This window comes from Ornithorhynchus anatinus, chromosome 5 (assembly GCF_004115215.2).
Source record: "Ornithorhynchus anatinus isolate Pmale09 chromosome 5, mOrnAna1.pri.v4, whole genome shotgun sequence".
In the NCBI taxonomy this organism is placed as follows: Eukaryota; Metazoa; Chordata; class Mammalia; order Monotremata; family Ornithorhynchidae; genus Ornithorhynchus; species Ornithorhynchus anatinus.
In genome coordinates this window covers 25,462,512-25,481,810 of record NC_041732.1, presented here as the reverse complement: position 1 = coordinate 25,481,810, position 19,299 = coordinate 25,462,512, and the positions used below count along the sequence as shown (strand labels likewise).

The following is a 19,299-nucleotide window of genomic DNA, read 5'->3' as shown; positions in this document are numbered from 1 at the left end:
GTCCAAGGTCACACAGCAGATAAGTGGCAGAGATGGGACTAGAATTCAGGTCCTTCTGATTCCTAGGCCCAGGCTCTATCTACTAAACAATGCTGCCTCTCTATGTGTTTACAAATGTGATGGGTAGAAGTAGGTCATGTGCGATGAAATAGAAAAAAAAATATAGTCCTTACAGTGGAACTCTTATAACATTAAATATTAAAATTCAAAAGTCAAGAAAATTTCAAGGATCTACTTTTGGGGTAAGTAAAAAATAATGCTCTCTTTCATGTCATAATGATCAACTTAATAAAAGACAGGAAATTTTAATATTCTCAATTATGATGATATCTACTGAGGGTCTGCTAAGTACAAGGTACTGTACTAAGTACTTGGAAAAGAAGAAAAAAAGTACAAGACACATTCCTTTTCCACAAGGAGCTTCTAATCTAATGTGGGAGACAAACACAAAAAATGTCAAAAAATAATTTTACAAGTGCTGAGGATGGGTATAAATAAGTGAATGCATAAATACCAGGATAAGTTAAAGGGTTAATTGGCACTGGGATAATGATAAATAACTGGCAAAAGTTTTGTGGAGAAGGTAGGATTTTAAGAAAACTTAAAAGGTGAGGAGCATGACTATTAAAACAATTATACTCACCAAAGTGCTCCACACAAAGTAAGTGCTCAATAAATACTATTGATTTACTGCTTGATAAGTGGGGAGGGCTGAGTTCTGCTGGATCAGTCTGCTGTCATTTCTACTGAGCAAAGAGCATGCACACATTTTGAAGCCTAGCTGACTGATTTTTCTTGAGTAAATGAGTTGTTGTAGGTCGATTGGTTGGTTATAGTGATTAGCAAAGTTTAGTTTCAAAGAGGTGTTAGGTGTCACCTGAGCATCAGTGCAATTCTTCAGGCCCATCAACCAGTCAATCAATGATCAATGACATTTGAGTGCCTAATGCGTGCAGAGCACTGTACTAATGTTTCTGGTAAAAACAGGAAGGCTATGTTTTAAGAACTGTTGACCATATGACTATGTCAAGAGTCTTCTATGGGAGAAGCAGCACAGACTAGTGGAAGGAGCATTGGCCTGGGAGTCAGAGGACCATGGTTCTAATCCCGGCTCTGCCATATGCCTGCTTTATTACCTTGGGCAAGGCTCTTAACTTCTATGTCCTCAGTTTCCTCAACTGTAAAATTGGGATTCAATTCCTATTATCTCCCCTATTTAGAATAAGAAAAATGGTACTTGTTAAGAGGTTACTAAGTCCAAGCACTGTTCTAAGAGCTGGGACTGTTAGCTCCATGTTGGACAGCTGTGACTAGTGCGATTGATTTGCATCTATCCCAGAGCTTAGAACAGTAGTTCACACACAGTAAGTAAGCACTTAATGAATACCATACATTTTTTATAAATGTTAGCTGCGGGGACTGGGGCCACAGGTTGCGACTGTTAGTAGGGAAAGGTGATGAAAGACAGAAAATGGACTGAAACTGGCTTCCTGAATGATAGGAACAATGAGACCACCATTCCCCTCACACCTGACCTTTCAGGGCAGAGCCTCCCAGGAGGGATGGTGCCCCACCCCACAGTGACCCTCGGAGTTCTAGCAGCCCCTGTTCTAGCCCAGGAAGGACTTGACCAGTGGCATTCAGAATGTTGAGAAGGTCACTGACACAATCCACAGCAGTGACTTCTGGGACTGTTGATGTGAGCCTTGAGGAACCAGAAATCCCACTGCTCCTTTCATGTTTCGTTCATCTTTGCTTGCTGTATTTTTCTTCACCTTTCCTTACGTGTCTTTTGTCAACTCCTCCTTTTCCTTATTCATAGATTATGATTCCCTTGGATTGAGGAACCATGCCTATGCCTCATCCATGTATTTCTTTCTCAGCACTTAGTTCAGTACATTGCATACAGTAAGTGCTTAATATTATTACTACTGCTGATGAAAGTGGCAGGGAGATTTCTTATGTTTTTGTCACCACAGGACATCAGTGATTAAGCCGATTATAGCAGTCTCTCCATTCTTAAGAGTAGAAGGTTCCTTACCTCTAATGAGGTAAAATCAGAGTGGTGAAATAGTTTATGGTTTTAATCAAGTCAGTACATCTGTCACACCTGCTCTAGAACAGTTTTCTGACCTTCAATCAATTAATCCATACCATTTATGTAATGCTTACTGTGTGGCGAACACTTGATTAAAACTGCTGGGCAAGTACAATAAAAGTAAGATATGATCCCTGCCTTCCCAGTTCAAGATTCCGGACACCAGATATAATGACTAAGTAATAGCTATTATGCGAATGGAGGCTTTAGCATTTCATTTTCCTCATAACTAAATTCATCAAAAGAGAAAACAAGGTAGGAAACTTGAGTTTTATTTCCAGAGGAAGACAATTAAGAATCTTGGAAGACAAAAGGAATCATTACCATCTCTAAAATACCCAGCTATCATAACGTGGCAGGGGCAGGGAAATCAAAATCCATTAAAAAGCATAAATAAGGGCTTTAAGGCAACAGTTCCAGATGCTTTCGTTATCCAAATTTCATATGCAATAGGAAATACCAATTACCAAAGTTTCCCATCATATTCACTCAATTGGAAAACAACATTTACTGAAAGTATAGAGAATAGCAGCTGATATTTTCGGGATTGGAAAACACAAAACACCCGGCCTTTTTTTCCCTCTCCATTAACATTGCTTCAAAATAATAATTCAGAACTGTATATAGACCTACAACTTGAATGTCAGAAACTATAAAGACTTCTTGACTCACAAACCTGAAGGGCTGATAAATAAGCAATAATTCCACAAGAGTTTACATTTTGATGCCAAGTCCCTACGTGTTTTGTGAGTCAAAGGGCTAAAGTAGGTATGACATGCTAAAGGGGCACCATTTAAGATTTGGGGTTTAAAAATTGACCAGTCTTGGCAGCAGTACATTTTCAACTTTTTACCTAAGGGAGTCTGTCAGGGTTGTTCATTTTCACTATAGCAAATACACCCACAAACCAATCTCTTTTCTTAATTGAGCCTTTTTCTTCCCTATAAACTCATCAGACTCTGTGCTACTGAGCAAATCTCTTAACTTATCCTTGCTCACAACTCCCTTCCTTTCCTGCAGATCTCCCTTCCTCTTCAACTTTACCAAACCATGTCTCTCTCCTCTTCCTAAACTTTTATTAAAAAAAAAAACCTTCCTCCTTCTTGGTTAATCCCTCCACCCTCTCAGCTACCTCCCCACACAGGGACTTTATACTAAAGGCATTGTAAAAATTATTTGATAACAAATATTCTCAACTTTTAACTATTTCATAGCTATTTATTTGTGTAGGCATGTCTTCCACTGATTACAAGTCTCCAGTGGGTAGGAATCATGTTTTCACTTCTTCCCCATATGTTTGACAAATGCATAGTAGAATGCTCTCTCGGATGCCATTCAATAGGCTTTGAAAAGCAGTGTGGGCATAGCCAGGCTATAACCATCCCACAATATATGCATCCTAAGGATACAATCTGAACTATCTGCTAACTTGCCATAATACACTTTTGCTCTACCCAGATGTTAGGTTCAGTTGCTGCAGAGGACTCAATCCCACTTAGTCCTCCTCAGGCGGAAGCTCACTTAGGATCCATTCCATTCCATTCCAGAAACAACTGTAAAGCAGCCTCTAATTCAACCTCTCACAACATGACACCATTTTCGAGGAAGGTAACCCTATTGTGTTGTAGGGCATACTTGCTCCTGGAATCAGACACTTGCCCTGACTAGCCCTCAATTACCCTACACTCCCTCCCTTCTGTGTTGCTTGGATCTGTACTGATTCCCCCTCTAGCCTTTAAGTTCCTTGTTGGCAGGGATCTTTCCTAGCAAACCACCATGTGCCAGCTGGGTGACCTTGGGCAAATCACTTCATTTCTCTGGACTTCAGTGAGTTCATCTATGAATTGGGGTTTAGGACTGTGAGCCCCAAGTGACAGAGACTGTGTCCAACCCAATTTGTTGGTATCCACCCAAGCGCTTACTACAGTGTATGGCACATAGTAAGTGCTATCGTGCTGGTACAATCTCTCATAATATCCCGACTGGATTATAGTGTCAGCCTCCTCTCTGATCTCCCTTCCTCCTGTCTCTCCCTGCTTCAGTCTGTTCTTCATTCTGCTGCCCGGATCATCTTCCTTCAGCAACACTCTGGACATGTCATGCCCCTCCTCAAAAACCTCCAGTGGTTGCCTATCAACCTTCACATAAAACAAAAACTCCTCACTCTTGGCTTCAAAGCTATCCATAACCTTGCCCCCTCCTACCTCACCTCCCTTCTCTCTTTCTACTGCCCACCTCGTGCACTCTGCTCCTCTGCCGCTCACCTCCTCACGGTCCCCCGTTCGAGCTTGTCCAGTCATCAACCCCTGGCCCACATCCTACTGTTGTCCTGGAAATCTCTCCCTCCTCATATCTGCCAACTAACTCTCTTCCCCTCTTCAAAGCCCTACTGAGAACTCACCTCCTCCAGCCTTCCCAGACTGAGCCTCCCCTTTCCCTCTGCTCCTCCTCCCCTCTCCTTTCCCCCTGCCCTCTGCTCTCCCCCGTTCCCCTCCTCTCAGCACTGTGCTTATTTGTATATATTATTTATTACCCTATTTATTTTGTTAATGAGGTGTATATCTCCATGATTTTATTTATCTTGATGATGTTGTCTTGTTTTGTTTTGTTCTGCTTTGCTTTTCTGTCTACCCCATTTAGACTGTGAGCCCGTCATAGGGCAGGGATTTTCTCCATCTGTTGCTGAATTGTACATTCTAAGCGCTTAGTACAGTGCTCTGCACATAGTAAGTGATCAATAAATATTATTGAATGAATGAATGAAATACCACAATTATTAAATCTATTGCACTGTACTCTCCCAAGCACTTTGTATAGCACTCTGCAAACAGTAAGCTCTCAATAAATACCAATGATGAGTTGATTGAATGACATCATTTTTGAATGTGTAGGACAACATGTTCATAACCTTCCTAAATACCATCTACAACAGCCTTCTCTGATTGATCCCTGAGTGATACTGGACCGGTAGGCCCAGCTAGCCCTTATGTGATTGGTTTTGCCCACTATCTGTACTTATGAATATATAGGTAATCACTTGTACAGCCAATTTTTTTTAATTCTGATTTTCCTTCTTGTAGTTAAGCTTTTCTCTCCTGTTAGATTGTAATGATAATAATAATTGTGGTATTTGTTAAGCACTTACTATGCTATGTGCTAGGCACAGTACTAAGTGCTGGGGTGAATACAAGCAAATTGGGTTGGACACTGTCCCTGTCCCATGTGGGGCTCACAGTCTCAATCCCTATTTTGCAGATGAGGAAACTGAGGGACAGAGAAGTAAAGTGACTTGCCCAGGGTCACAGAGCAGACAAATTCCAGAGCCTGGATTAGAACCTGTGGCCTACCGACTCCCAGGCCTGTGCTCTATCCACTACACCATGCTGCTTCTCTGCAAGCTCTCTGAAGGCAGGGAACGGGTTTTCTGTTTCCGATGTACTTTCCAAAGGGCTTACTTCACTGCATTGGATCCAGTGTGCACCAAATGTCATTACACTATCTATTTCCCATGTCCAAATTTAGATGCTTTCAAAATCAAATAATTCTCTCTCTCAGTGCCAAAGCTCAAAGAAGCACCAGGTAGTATAAAAAGAATGGAGAGACTTCTCTACTTTTTTAGAAACCATGGAGACAGTTTGAGGGATAAATAAGGGAACTCTCTGAAACACATACCTGAGAAAGGCTTCACTCTTCTCTCCTCTAGAATGTGAATGAAATATCTTGAACAGAATAAGGCAGCCTCATCGACAAAAGAAGCTAATGAGAACATTTTGACCTTTTTTTTGACTATCTTCCATTAAGTCCTACATTAAAACTATTTCACTAGAGCAGAGAGGAAGCATAGTGGATTTTTTTTGCTGTTAATAACCCATTATTACGTGCTTTTTACTGAGTCTATATTCTCCATTAACACAAAATTGTCGAAGTTGGGAGATATGTTTCTGATTCTAAAGTAGAAGTTTTACACGTAGATTTCAGCACCTATCAGTCCTAAAAAAATCAGCTTGGTCACAAATCTTCGATAATTCCCTATCCCCACTACCAGGCTCACCCTCAGGTAATGCCATTAATATAGTAATACAGGCTGTGTAAGTTAAGCTGGAAAGATTCCAGTTCTTTTCCCCATGGGGGTTCCATCATGGGACTGACCTCTTAGTAAAAAGGATGAGAACTCTGTGTTCTGACCATTCATTATAGTTTCAGTGGCGGGTGATGTTCTTGCCCTGGAGAAGATATAAGGGCAGATTCAGGCGGTGTTCAATGATAGAAAGCGGGAGTTGGTAGATTATTCTTGTAGAGGGGTCTATCTTCTCCTGTTACAATCCCGACCCATCTATGTCTCCCCTCATATAATGCCTGACATAGTTTTCTTGAAGCCCTTGGCCTGTTCTAATCTGGAGTCCAGAAATGAAAGGAGTCTGTTTTGTTTGGATGATCCCTCTTGGCACAGATGTACACATAGCCCAAACTTGCAAGGCAAAAGTACTGGTCACAGCCAAACTAATGCAACATTATTAGCAGTCCCTGAAAAAATAGAGGCATAAACAGAGGTGTGGCAAGGAGCCATCAGAAAGAGGGAGTTTAAGTGTTGATCTGGAGATTCAGATTCAGGATAGCAAATCCTGACAAGTCCTGATAGTGATTTTTCCAAAGAATAAGAAAGTGATCATTTTTAGAACATCTCACAAAAGACTAAACATGTTGACATTTTGTCACATGAAAAGCTAGCTATCTGGTGGGTTGCAATCAAGAAAGGAGTGGCTCTTTTTGAATGGAAGATTCAAGAGGGTCATGAGACAAAAGGCAATAGTGAAAACAAAAATGCAAGTACCAGCACAAGAGGAGATAGTTGCTATGTTCGCCTCTCATGTTAAGGGACTGTTAATCAGATTTTTCATAGTATGAGGCATCGAATTTTGACTATAAGGTGTGTGTGGGGCGGGTGTCTCGACTAAACTATTTAGTTTATAAATAACATTGATGCTTAGGATCCATATAGGATGGAAACACGGACACTAGTTTTAGGGGCACAAACTGCAGAAATAAATGTGGGTTTTGCACTCATCTGTCAGCCATCAACATATATGGCTAGGACTTCACAATCAGTACAAGCATCTTTGAAAACTATTTCTTAATTTCCTACAGACATCTTATATCAATAGGCCTTTAGAACTCATCTCTCCCAGATATTTCAGTTATTCATCTGCATAGTGGCAAAGGGATAGACTATAGGCCTTCTTGAGTTTCCTTCTAGCTGGAAGGAATAACTCCTATAACTCGAAAGAGGAGATCTGGCTTCATAATCAATCAATGGTATCAACTGAGCACTTTATACAGGGCATCATACTAAGTACCTGGGAGAGAACAATAGAATTAGTAATCATGTGCCCTGCCCTCGAGAGCTAACAGCCTAGTGGGAAAGATGGTAATTAAAATAAATTACAGGAAAGGTAAGCTGCTTGTTGTGGCCAGAGAATGTGTCTGCTTATTATTGTACTGTAATACCCGAAGCTCTCAATATAGTGCTCTGCACACAGTAATCCTCAATAAGTACAATTGAATGAATGAATGAATTGGGTTATGCAAATAAAGATGGTGGCATGGGGGTGGGGTAAGTGATTAGTTTTTATGGCTTCAGTGCAAAAAGAAATGAAAATTGCTTCAGAAAACTGAATATCTCCAAAACCACTGAAAGTATTGAAAACTACATCTAGGAAACCACTATATACTGTCTGGTCAGTTAGCTATGTTATTTAATAAGTATTTATTATTTGTCAAGTATCATGGTAAATGCTGAATTCATTCATTCAATCACATATACTGATTTGTGCAGAGCTCTGTACTAAACGCTTGGAAGAGTACAATATGACAATAAACACATTCCCTGCCCATAGTGAATTTACAGCCTAGAGGGAGCTTAAAAGAGACACAGAGGCAGATGAAAAAGAAAATTGGGTGGGGGGAATGAGAGATTAATCAGAGAAAGCTTCCTGAGGAGACATAAAAGAGATATAATGTGAGTAAGACTTTGATGATGGGGAGAGTGCTGGTTTATCAGATATGACAGAGAAGCAGCATGGCGCAGTGCATAAAGCATGAGCCTGAGGGTCAGAAGGTCATGGGTTCTAATCCCAGGTCCACCTCTTCTCTGCTGTGTAATCTTGGGTAAGTCACTTCACTTCTCTGGGCTTCAGTTCCCTCATCTGGAAATAGGGATTGAGACGTGAGCCCCACATGGGGCAGAGACTGTGTCCAACTCGATTTGCTTGTATCCACCCCAGTACTTAGTACAGTGTTTGGCACAGAGTAAGTGCTTAACAAATATCATAGTAATAACAAAAATAATATGTAGGGGAAGAGAGGTCCAAACAGGAGGGGGGCATGACAAAGTTTCAGTGGCGGGCCAAGTGAGAGCATGGGTTATAGAGTAGGTTGGAATTAGAGGAGAGAGAAAAAAACGAGATGAGGAAGATTGGCAAATAAGACACACCTGGCAAAAATGGTGGAGATTCTGTCCATGGCTCAAATATTTTCCAAGAAAAAGACAGTAAGAAATGGAGAAATGGAGACCCATTCCAAACAACTAATACGTAAACGGACTGGAGAAAAGCATGTTCATAAAGCAGCGTGTCCATTGATGTCCAAGCCAAGATCATTGTAGTTGGCAATGTATCTTGTGATTTTCTTGTTCTTTGCCAAGCGCTTAGTATAGTGTATTGCACCCAGTTATCAATAAATACCATCGTTACTAAGATGCCAAGATTTTTTCTTAACTTTCCCCCAAAACATTTTCCCTCAGAACCTATGTAACTTGTCAACTCTGTGACTTTGTGACTTCTCTGTGACAGAGAAACTGTCACTTAACTTCTCTGTGCCTCAGTTACCTCATCTGTAAAATGGGGATTAAGACTGTGAGCCCTTCGTGGGACAACCTGATTACCTTGTATCTCCTCCTGTGCTTAGAACAGTGCTCAGCACATAGTAAGCACTTAACAAATACCTTCGTTATTATTATTATGAAAAATCAAGGCGAACTGTTGTAAACATCAGAAGAACAGAAAATAACACATCTCTGAATATCTTTAGCTCTAGAGGTAATTATCATTTTTTGAACATTGACCCATGGATTCTTAGGGAGACATTGTTAAGCAAGGCAAAAATAAGAACAACCTTCAAAAGTAGGGACAAAGTAACCTAAAATTTATCATCTGGCAAGTCTGCTGTAAGAACTTGAATCACTATATTCAGAGAGTAAAATCAGTCAATATAGGGGTTCGATAAAAACATGAATGGATATAGATCTGCAGAGTTTTACAATGAACAAATGCTATTAAACATGAGCTCTATTTTGGTTAGTACTGGAGCATTAATTGTGGGAGGGAAATGGAAAAGTTCTATATTTAGGATTTTGGAAATTGGACAATGAGGTCTCCCCAAACTTCATCGTAAAATGACAGAGTTGCTGGGAAGGAAACACAGCCCCATAGATTGAAAACAGTCGGGAAGACTAAACAAAGGGCAGTGATAAATGGCAACGAATTGAGTTGTGGAGACATGTCTAGCGGAGGCCAAGAGGGTCAGTGTTAGATCCGGTCTCATTTTAACATCTTTATTAATGATCCGGATGAAGGAGTAAACAGCTCCGTAATGAAATCTGCCGACGATGCTAAATGGGAAAGCATTGCAAAGAGCATTCAGGACAGAGATCTTATACAGACTCAAAGAGCTGGACAAATTGGCCTGAAAATAATGGAAGCATTTTCAGCACATCCAAGAATCACAGGGTAGAAGGGGATCACCAGATGTTAACCGGTCCAGCCCACTTTCTCTAGCCGTGTTCGACGAAGCCATTTCAAGCTGATGAATTACCCTTTTCTAAGTGTCCTGGGGAAAGCCTCTTCTTTCTTAATGTAACCTTGTTTTGAGTCTTTATAAATAGCCACCCAAATGAAAAATCACTACTCCCCAAAAGGGATGGGTGATGATTTAATCATACCATATGAGATGAGACTGTGACTGATTCATCAGTAACGTATCTACCACAGTGCTTAGGGTGGCATTTGACATATAGTAAGTGCTTAACAAATACTGTTATAATTGTTAGTGTTCCTGCTGCAATTCAATGGCATAATTTCTATTGTAGAAAGTGAAGAATGGCTGATTTACCCTAGACTGCAGCCTTCAACTCTTCCCTATTTTCGTTTCTTTAAATGGTATTTATTAAGCACTTACTTTGTGCCAAGCACTCATCTAAGCACAGAGATAGTTACAACTCAGTCAGTTTGGACACGATCCGTGTCTCACATGGGTTTTATAGTGTAGGCAGAAGGGAGAACAGGTATAAAATTTCCATTTTACAGTTGAGAAAAATGAGTCCCAGAGAGGTTAAGTAGCTTGCCCAAGGTCACACGGAAGGCAAGTGGCAAAACTGTAATTAGAATCCCAGACCTCTGACTCCCAGGCCTGTGCTCTTTCTAGTAGTCCATGCTGTTTCGTTAAACTATATGTCTAACCACTCATCTTTAAATAAAATCATCACATTCTTTCAACTTTTGACAGTTCCACCATTTCAACCTTTTCATCGGTTCCACTGCTCACCTCTGGATCCTCCCTCAGTTTCCACAATGCTCTAATTGGATCCAGAAATTTTTATGATCAGATAATATAAGAATCTTAATTGAGTTCCTCAGAGGAAGAAAAACATATGGAATTGAGACAATTTAATTTTTGTTACTAGCAATTATCATTAGGGTTATGATGCACCCTAGGCTGTGGAAGCCAGTACACACTGGGGTCAGCACTTTTCTTAACTTTCTAGGAATGCGTGAGCTGCTTTTTCCATCTTTGGATGGTCCAACCCTTATTGGTGCAATCAGTCTTAGGTTAGGCCAAGACAGAAATCACCCGTTTGGATTTTTTGTTACTCAACTGTCAATTGTATAATGTAACATTAACCCTTATTTCATGACCCAACACAAATGAGTTGATGATACATATACTAAAATCTATAGATTTATTGATTCATTTTGTTTTCCAAGATAGTAATGATGAGGTCCCTATCTTTGCTCACATGTGGCTCACAAAAGTCCACATGACACTTCTGAATGCAGTGCTTGAAAATAAAGATGGACCCCTGCTCCCAGTGGGCTTGGATGAGCCAGGGGCTAGCTGGATGAGCCTGGTTCTCCACATCCCAATCTTAACCCTCTTCTGAATCCTGTACAGCAGGCTGGTGTGTGTGCTGAAGTGAATTTGCAACAATCCATGACTTTTTCTCATCATTTGGAGACTGCGCTTCATTATGACATCATTTCTTAGTGGCTTGCATGTGCTCCCTTTTTGTTCACTATACAGCAGCTGTCTGAGTATTTTGCTGCTGTCATCTCTCCTCACATGTTTCTGGGAACACCGCTTCATAGCCAGTGAGCTAACCTGATGTTGGTCATCTTGTCCTGCCATTTTCTGTTGAGTGGGTTTGGTGATAAAGCTGGTGAAACTGCTATAAAAGCTACAGGTCTTCTGTAGTAGCTGCAGGTTTCACAGCCTTTGGCACTCACCACTGGTCATGAATGTTTCTTAGCTATCAATAGGTCTGATCAGAGGATTTTGTTGTCTTTCAGCTTAAAATCAGGATGTGATGCAAGGTGCTAAGACCCCAGATAGTCGAGCCAACTCAACATTTGTTCATATGCGTTCACATGAGTTTGAAGAAAGGGTCATTGCTTCGGGGGGTATATAACCACATAAAAGCAAAATAAAACCCAAATGGAAGCACAACCAGAAGACCTCTCAATTGGGACACCCAGTTTAGTCATGATGAACTGTACTTGGCCTTTGAGCGTTCCAAATTGTCAGTCTTTTCTAGAATTTGATCTCATCCTCTAAACTGATGCTAGCCTCAAAATTTAGTCTACTCAGGAAAAGCTATGAGAAAAAAATAACATTCTCAAAACACAGATAAGCAGTGGGTAGAAGCTTCATAAGCTGTTAAAACTTGACAAAGATTAAACTCAGTGATTGAACTATTGACAGATCTACAACCCAGAGGAAAATAAAAAGCCTTTTGTATGAATTAACATTTTTTTCTTCAGTTGCCAATGAATGGGATATGCATTTCTGTGAAAGTAGGTACTGCATCAAAAATGCTACTGTTCCTTTAATAAATAATAAGGTCTTTCTTCTGTATTTTAATATAATCCAGGGAAGTGAATGCTTTAAAGTCCCATTCAGCATGACTTTCACACCTTTAAAATGCTGGTGATGAAAAATAAGGTCAGATGGAAAAAGAATACAGTGGGGAATTAGAGAGATGAATATTTGCTCTTCAACGGTTGGGCTGACCAACAGGCTGTGCTGGATGAGAAACCAAGAGGTTAGTCATGTGACAGTGACATGTTCCTGGAGCATTTGAGTGGGCCCAGGGAAATGGAAATGAACTCCATCCCCTACGCCCGGTGAGAACATAGCTCCGAACACATCAGGGCTATTTTTAGGCTGGGTTCAGTGGGATGTCCTGGATGAGGAGAGAGATGTATTTTGATAAGTTTCGGAACCCTCTCCCTCCCCACCCCACTGGCCAACCAACCACGGACTCAGTAAAGCATCTGAGGACTTAATTTTGTACAGCTCATTAAATGACTCCAAAAGGAAAGCACCACGGCCAAATAGATAGATCATGGGCCTGGGAGTCAGAATCCTGGCTCCATCACTTGTCTGTTGCATGACTTTCAGTAAGTCACAACTTCTCCATGCCTCAGTTAACTCATCTGTAAAATGGGGATTAAGACTATGAGCACCTTGTGAGACATGGACTATGTCCAACCTGCTTAGCTTATATCTACTGCAGTACTTGATACAGTGCCTGGCACAAATACCGTAAAGCAGTATGGCCTAGTGCAAAGAGCATGGGCCTGGGTGTCATAGGATATGGGTTTTAATCCCGGATTTTCCAAAAGCTTGCTGTGAGACCTTGGGCAAATCCCTATGCTTCTCTGTGCCTTAGTTTCCCCATGCCTCGGTTTCCTCAACTATAAAATGGGGATAAAATACCTGTTCTACCTCCTACTTAGACTGTGAGCCCCAGGTAGGATGGGGCTGCGACTGACCTAGTTAACTAGCACCTATCCCAGAACTTAGAACAGTGTTTGAAACATACTAAGCGCTTAACAAATACCTTATAAAAAAGTGAAAAGTACACAAATGTTAAGAAGACTGTTTTGTAAGTTTAACAATCAATTATTGGTTTTATTAAGTGCTCACTTTGTGCAGAGCACTGTAATAAGTGCTTGGGAGAGTGCCGCAGATTTGGCGGACAGACTTCCTGCCCTTGAAGAGTTTACAATCTCACTGCGGAGACAGACATTAAATGAATTATAGGTAGCGGAAGAAACAGAGTGTAAGGGTATGTTCATAAGTGTGGTGGGATAGCAAAGTGCTTAGGGAGTAGTCACTTAAGTGCATATAAAATGGAAATAGTTTCAGAAAATCTAGAATTTCCCAAACCATGAAAAGTGCTTAAAACTCAGAAGCAGGATTACCTAATGAGAAAAGTACAGACTTGGGAATCAGAGGAATCATATAGCCACTTGCCTGCTATATGAAGTGAGCAAGTTACTTGGTATTTCTGGCCCTATATTTCCTCAACTGTAAAATGAGGATTCAATATTTGTCCTCCCTCCTACTTAGAACCGTGAACCCAATGTGGGACAGGGAGTGTGCCTAGCCTGATTATCTTGTATCACCCCCAGTGCTTAGTACAACATATGACACATAGGGTTTAAGAAACACCAGAGTTATCATTAAAATTACACAAGGAGGCCACAGTACACTATCTAATGAGTTATGATATTTATTAAGTGGTACTTACCATGAGCCAAATATTGTGGTAAATGCTGGGGTAGATACACAGGGAATCAAATCAGACATTAGGTTCACAATCCAAGAAGCAGAGAGAATATAAGTACTTTATCCCTGTCCTACAGATGAGGAAACTGAGGTGCAGAGAGGTTGAGTGTCTTGACCAAGTTCATACAATGGAATACTTGAAGAGCTGGAACGTGAACCTAGTTTTCCTGACTCTCAGCTCCATGCTCTTTCAGCTAAGCTGCTTTGGCTCTCTAGCATACTTCTACCACACAAGTGCTGAACTTGGAGTAATGTCTTATGCATTCAACCCAAGGCGTCAGCTAAGTTCTTCCCTTGCCTCATATCGCAAGTGTAAGAAAAGTACCTTTTAAATATTCACCCTGATCCACTGATCAAGAAGTCCCTGTCATTTAAAGCCCCCACACCAGACCTTCAAAATAGTTTCAGGGGCTCAATTTCTTGCTGCATACTGTTCTGCTATGTGGACAGTGAAGAATAAAAGTAAAAGGAATACAGACCTTTGAAAAATTTTGAAACACAAAATAGTTACAATTCTGCAATCATAGATTACTAGCATATGTGTATGGAAGCTCTTGTAGTTCTTTGACAGCAACTCGATTCCTGACAAATTCCATTTATCTAAATCGCTGATGACAAAAGGAGAAAAAAAAGTCACAGCTTGATCATCACCACTACAGTCAAGGCAGGATTGGATTATGAACTCTTCGAGAGTAGGGGGTGCACCAGTATTTTTTTTACAGTGTTCTTCTAAGTACCTAGTACACTGCTCTGCATAAAGTAGGCACTCAATAAGTAGCAATGGACAATGAGGGATGAATGAGCCTCTGTCCTGAAACTTACAGACATTGTGTAAAGGAATTGATTATTTAGTGATAACGGTGTGCATGGAGCAGCACACACACTTTCACTTAGTGTGCCATATTTCTTCTGGGGCACGGCGTTATAATACAATTTTGATCCTGCATGCCATTACATATATATTAGTTTCCTTTAATATGCTATTTCAGAAGGATCTTGCAAACATACAGCAAATGCATGTTTGCTAAATAAACATGATATTTTCTGACTGCTTAAATTAACTCAAAACTCCATTTAAAATTAAGGTTTATTGCATTTCAATGTCTCCTTTTTTAACATAACAAATGACCCTTTTAAATCACATCTATTTAAGGTGGCAAGTTGTCTGGTCTGACCCAAAGGACCTGTATTGAGAGTTCCCTGTGCAGTCAGTTAATGAGAAGCTTCCCCAAGTCAGGCTGCAACAAAACATGTCTAATTTTCCTTGGCTTCTGATCAGCCAAATTATTTCATTTTGAAGATTCTATAGCCAAAGAATACTAATAAAGTAGTGGTTCTACTTCTGAATAAATAAGGGGCTATTTTGTTGCTGAAAAATTTCATTCAAATGACTGATCAGATCTCACATGTCTGTTTAAAAATGTCTGACTTAGGGTCCTTACAAAATGACAGACTATGATAAAATAGATGATAGTTGGGAGTGAGACAATGAGGCATTGTTTACACAGAAGATTGAGTAACTAGTTTAACAAAAGAGGTTCTTGGGTATCTATTGTATGTACAAGTAAGAGATTTACTGGAGCTTTTATAATTTCTACAAGGCTCCTTCCAACTGGCTTCATTAACTCGAAGTAAATCACATCATGCAGAAATCTGGCTGCACTAGCAAGGCAAGGCGGAGAAGATACAATATGAAGAAAAACAGACACAGGATGATAAGGTTTAGAATCTTTGGCATTTTTCATAAACATTTTGTTTGAAGATTATTAAATTACCACCTAGGAAAAAAAAACATAGTAAAACTCACTATTAAATTAGGTCTAATCTTTCTCCAACTTAGTTTTATACATACATACAAAACTGCACATACAAAGTTATGTATCAGTGAAATACATTCTTTATAAACTTCAATTGCATTTGGGAAAGAAAGACAATTCCATTCATTTTTGTGTTCTGACAGAATCAGGACTGCTACTTGGGGGGACAAAAACAATTAAAAAAAAAACTACAAAATGATTGGGTCCAAAGTTCAACTAGGTAATTATTTTGAATCACTTTCAGATTTATTTTTTTTAATCTTTGAATTATACTCTGAAACAGAGTCTTGTTTCACCTACCATTCATGCTTGGAAGAGTAACGGACAATCTAATAAGGAAGGCGACCGTAAGGAATCCAAGATCTATGAGAAATATTCTGACTGACTAAGGAAAATGCAATCCAGAGAATTAGTCAAATTCTGTAAGAAATTCCATTTAACAAGGGAAGTAACTTGGCCTAGTGGATAAAGCAAGGGCCTGGGCGCCAGAGGATCTGAGTTCTAATTCCAGCTCCACGACTTGCTTGCTGTGCGACCTTGGACAAGTAACTTAACTTCCCTATGCTTCAGTTTCCTCAACTGCAAAACAGGAATTCAATACTCATTCTCCCTCCTAATTAGACTGTGAGCCCCAAGAGGGACAGGGACTGTGTCCAATCTGATTAATGTGTATCTACCCCGGTGCTTAGAATAGTGCTTGATACATCGTAAGCACTTATAGAATAGAGCTTAAAAAAATAACAGAGTTGAGTAACAACAATACTTTTCTTTGTCCCCAGTCTTAGTTTTGAAGGTTGCTGAAGAACTGTCCTTCACTTCAATCAATCAACCAATTAGTGGTATTTATTGTTTGTTTTCTATATATAGAGCACTGTCTGAAGTGCTTGGGAGAGTACATTTCAACAGAATTTGCAGAAACGTTCCCTGCCCATAAGGAGCTTATAGTTGTAGTGTTGTCATCCCTTTAGACTTAATTTAATGCATATGATGATGCTGAAAAACATCAGATGACACAGAGTGATGGAGGCAATGGTCTTTTCAAGTCCCAATGTTTGTGCTTCCTACATTAGGTTAATCATTTCCTCTCAGGAGTTTCAGAGTGTCCACTGCCATCAATGAACCCTGCAACTGACCTTATGATGGAGACATTGGCTATCTGGCAGAGAAGAACTGATTAAATTATTTCATGCAAGTTTCAGGTAGTCACTGTTGGACTACTTGGTGCTTCAAGCTATTTCTGGAAATCATGAAAAAAACTTAAAAAATTCATATTATCTGAACAGATGATGGACATCAAAGACTTCTTCATTCAGAACAAAAGGCTTCTATGCCCAATGACTTAAATTAAGGGGAAAAAAAAATCCTTCCAAATCCAAATCCATTAGAAGCAAACAGAGGAAACTGATTCTGGTAATCCAGGCCCAGTTCCTGTAAGATAATGGAAAACTGTCTCTTACGTTATGAAAACCATCAGGTCCTGGGTTTCACCTTCTCCAGTCTCTGTGTAAAATACAAAGTGGTTGCTGGGTAGTCTCTCATAGGAGGGAATGAAGTGTAAAAAGGGGCGGCACCCTTCCAGGAGATCAGCTCGGACCAACTGCAACACTTAGGGTGATGATCTGGGGCAAGCCAAAAGAAGAGGATGCAGCGTTCCAAAGCTGATCTGTGATCTACAGAGCACTCCGTTTCTTCCTAAGGGGGCTGTGGCTGCTGTATGGTTTCAATTCAGCATATTGCACCTGTAAAAACAAATAGACATGACGTTGCCGTTAGGTAACTCTAGCTCACTACAGTGTGTGTTAATGGCTCCCCGAGGACCCACTGAGGGAAACTAAGGAAGGTTCAAAAGTAATGAATCATTTTCTAAACAGAGGAACACGGGGGATTAATTGCAGGAAGGATTTGAGAAGTCATGCATCATTTCTTTAGACCAAAATATTAAAAGCAGATTTTTCTAATGAGATGCATGGGTTTCTATCTGCTCTCAGCATTAAGGGTTTTTTTTCTTCAGTATCAACCTATAAATGCATTTAATAACAGCCTCTCTGGAATTATTAGAATAACTCAGTGGATGATTGCACACATTACTACTTTTTAGGACACGGTTCTGGATATCAAAAATGATGGAAGACATCATTAGAGAAGCAGCATGGCCTAATGGAGCGATCCCATGTCTGGGATTCAGAGGACCTGTGTTCTAATCTTAGAGCTACTACTTATTTGCTGTGTGACCATGGAGCAAGACAATAATAATAATAATAATGGTATTTGTTAAGCACTTACTATTTGCCAACCACTGTTCTAAGTGCTGGGGTAGATACAAGGTAATCAGGTTGTCCCACGTGGGGCTCACAGTCTTAATACCCTCTTTACAGATGAGGTAACTGGGGCACAGAGTAGTTAAGTGGCTTGCCCAAGGTCACACAGCAGACAAATGGCAGAGCCAGGATTAGAACCCATGTCCTCTGACTCCTAAGCCAGTGTTCTTCCCACTAAGCCACTAACTTCTCTATACCTTAGTTTCCCATCTGTAAGATGGGAATTAAATAGCAACAAAGCTACTAGACTGTGAGTCCCAGGTGAGAAAGGGACTGTGTCCAACTTGATCATCTTGTATCTACCTCAGGACTTCCTACAGTTCTTGGCACAGGGTAAACACATAAATACTAATCACTGTTATTGTTGATGAGGCCATTCTTTACCTATAACATATCCAATCAGAGAGTCTTATATTTATATAAATGGCTAGAGCAATACTGAGCTGGAGAATTCTACATTTTCCCATTTAAAATAAAATTTCACCAACAGACATATGGTGGCCCCTATAAAGCTAAATAGTTCATTGTGATATTAGAAAATGTTCTAGGTGAAACACCCAAAAGCATCCACATGGGAAAATCCTACTTCCTTTAATCAAACTTTATCCTTTCAACCTTCTCTGTGCCAGGATCTGGAATAGGGTTGAATATTATGGACTCCAGTCTGCAGGATATGCATCCATAAACCTCCAAAGTGAATTTTCACTGAGAATGTAAACTCACTGAGGGCAGAGATCTTGTCTATCAACTGTCTTGTACTGTACTCTCCAAGAGCTCAATATAATGCTCTTTACACAGTTAGTGCTCAAATATCATTGATTGACTAATAGGAAGTACATTAGTAATGCTGAAATCCTAAATCCAAAGTAATGGAGAGGGATTTTGAGGTGTTTCTAGTAGAATGTCTTTATACTTTGTATCAACTGCCATTGAGTGTTAGCATTTGCGCTAGACTCCCCTAGAATAGGAGATCCCATAGGCTTTAAGAAACACTTCCTTCTGGGGTAAGAAAGGCATCAACTTCCTTAGAAGGCTTAACGATGCTCCCAAAGGAAGGCAAAACCAATCAGATAAATATTGATAACAAGCAAGCTTCCTGGAAAAGTGTATGTCATAGAAAAAACAGTAAGGTCTAGTGGAAAGAACATGGGTCTGGGAGTCA

General features: G+C 40.1%; 1 protein-coding gene across 4 annotated transcripts in view; it reads right to left on the bottom strand.

Annotated features, from left to right (window-relative positions):
• Window positions 1-16,496: 16,496 nt before the first annotated feature.
• MCTP2 (multiple C2 and transmembrane domain containing 2) overlaps window positions 16,497-19,299 on the bottom strand; it is a 229,837-nt gene continuing 227,034 nt past the window's right edge. For all 4 annotated transcript variants that reach the window (XM_029066580.2, XM_029066584.2, XM_029066581.1 and 1 more), the window contains one exon: window positions 16,497-17,558. In XM_029066580.2, coding sequence (XP_028922413.1) covers window positions 17,490-17,558 — 69 coding nt within the window. In that variant the 3' untranslated portion in view covers window positions 16,497-17,489. The remainder of the gene's footprint in view (window positions 17,559-19,299) is intronic.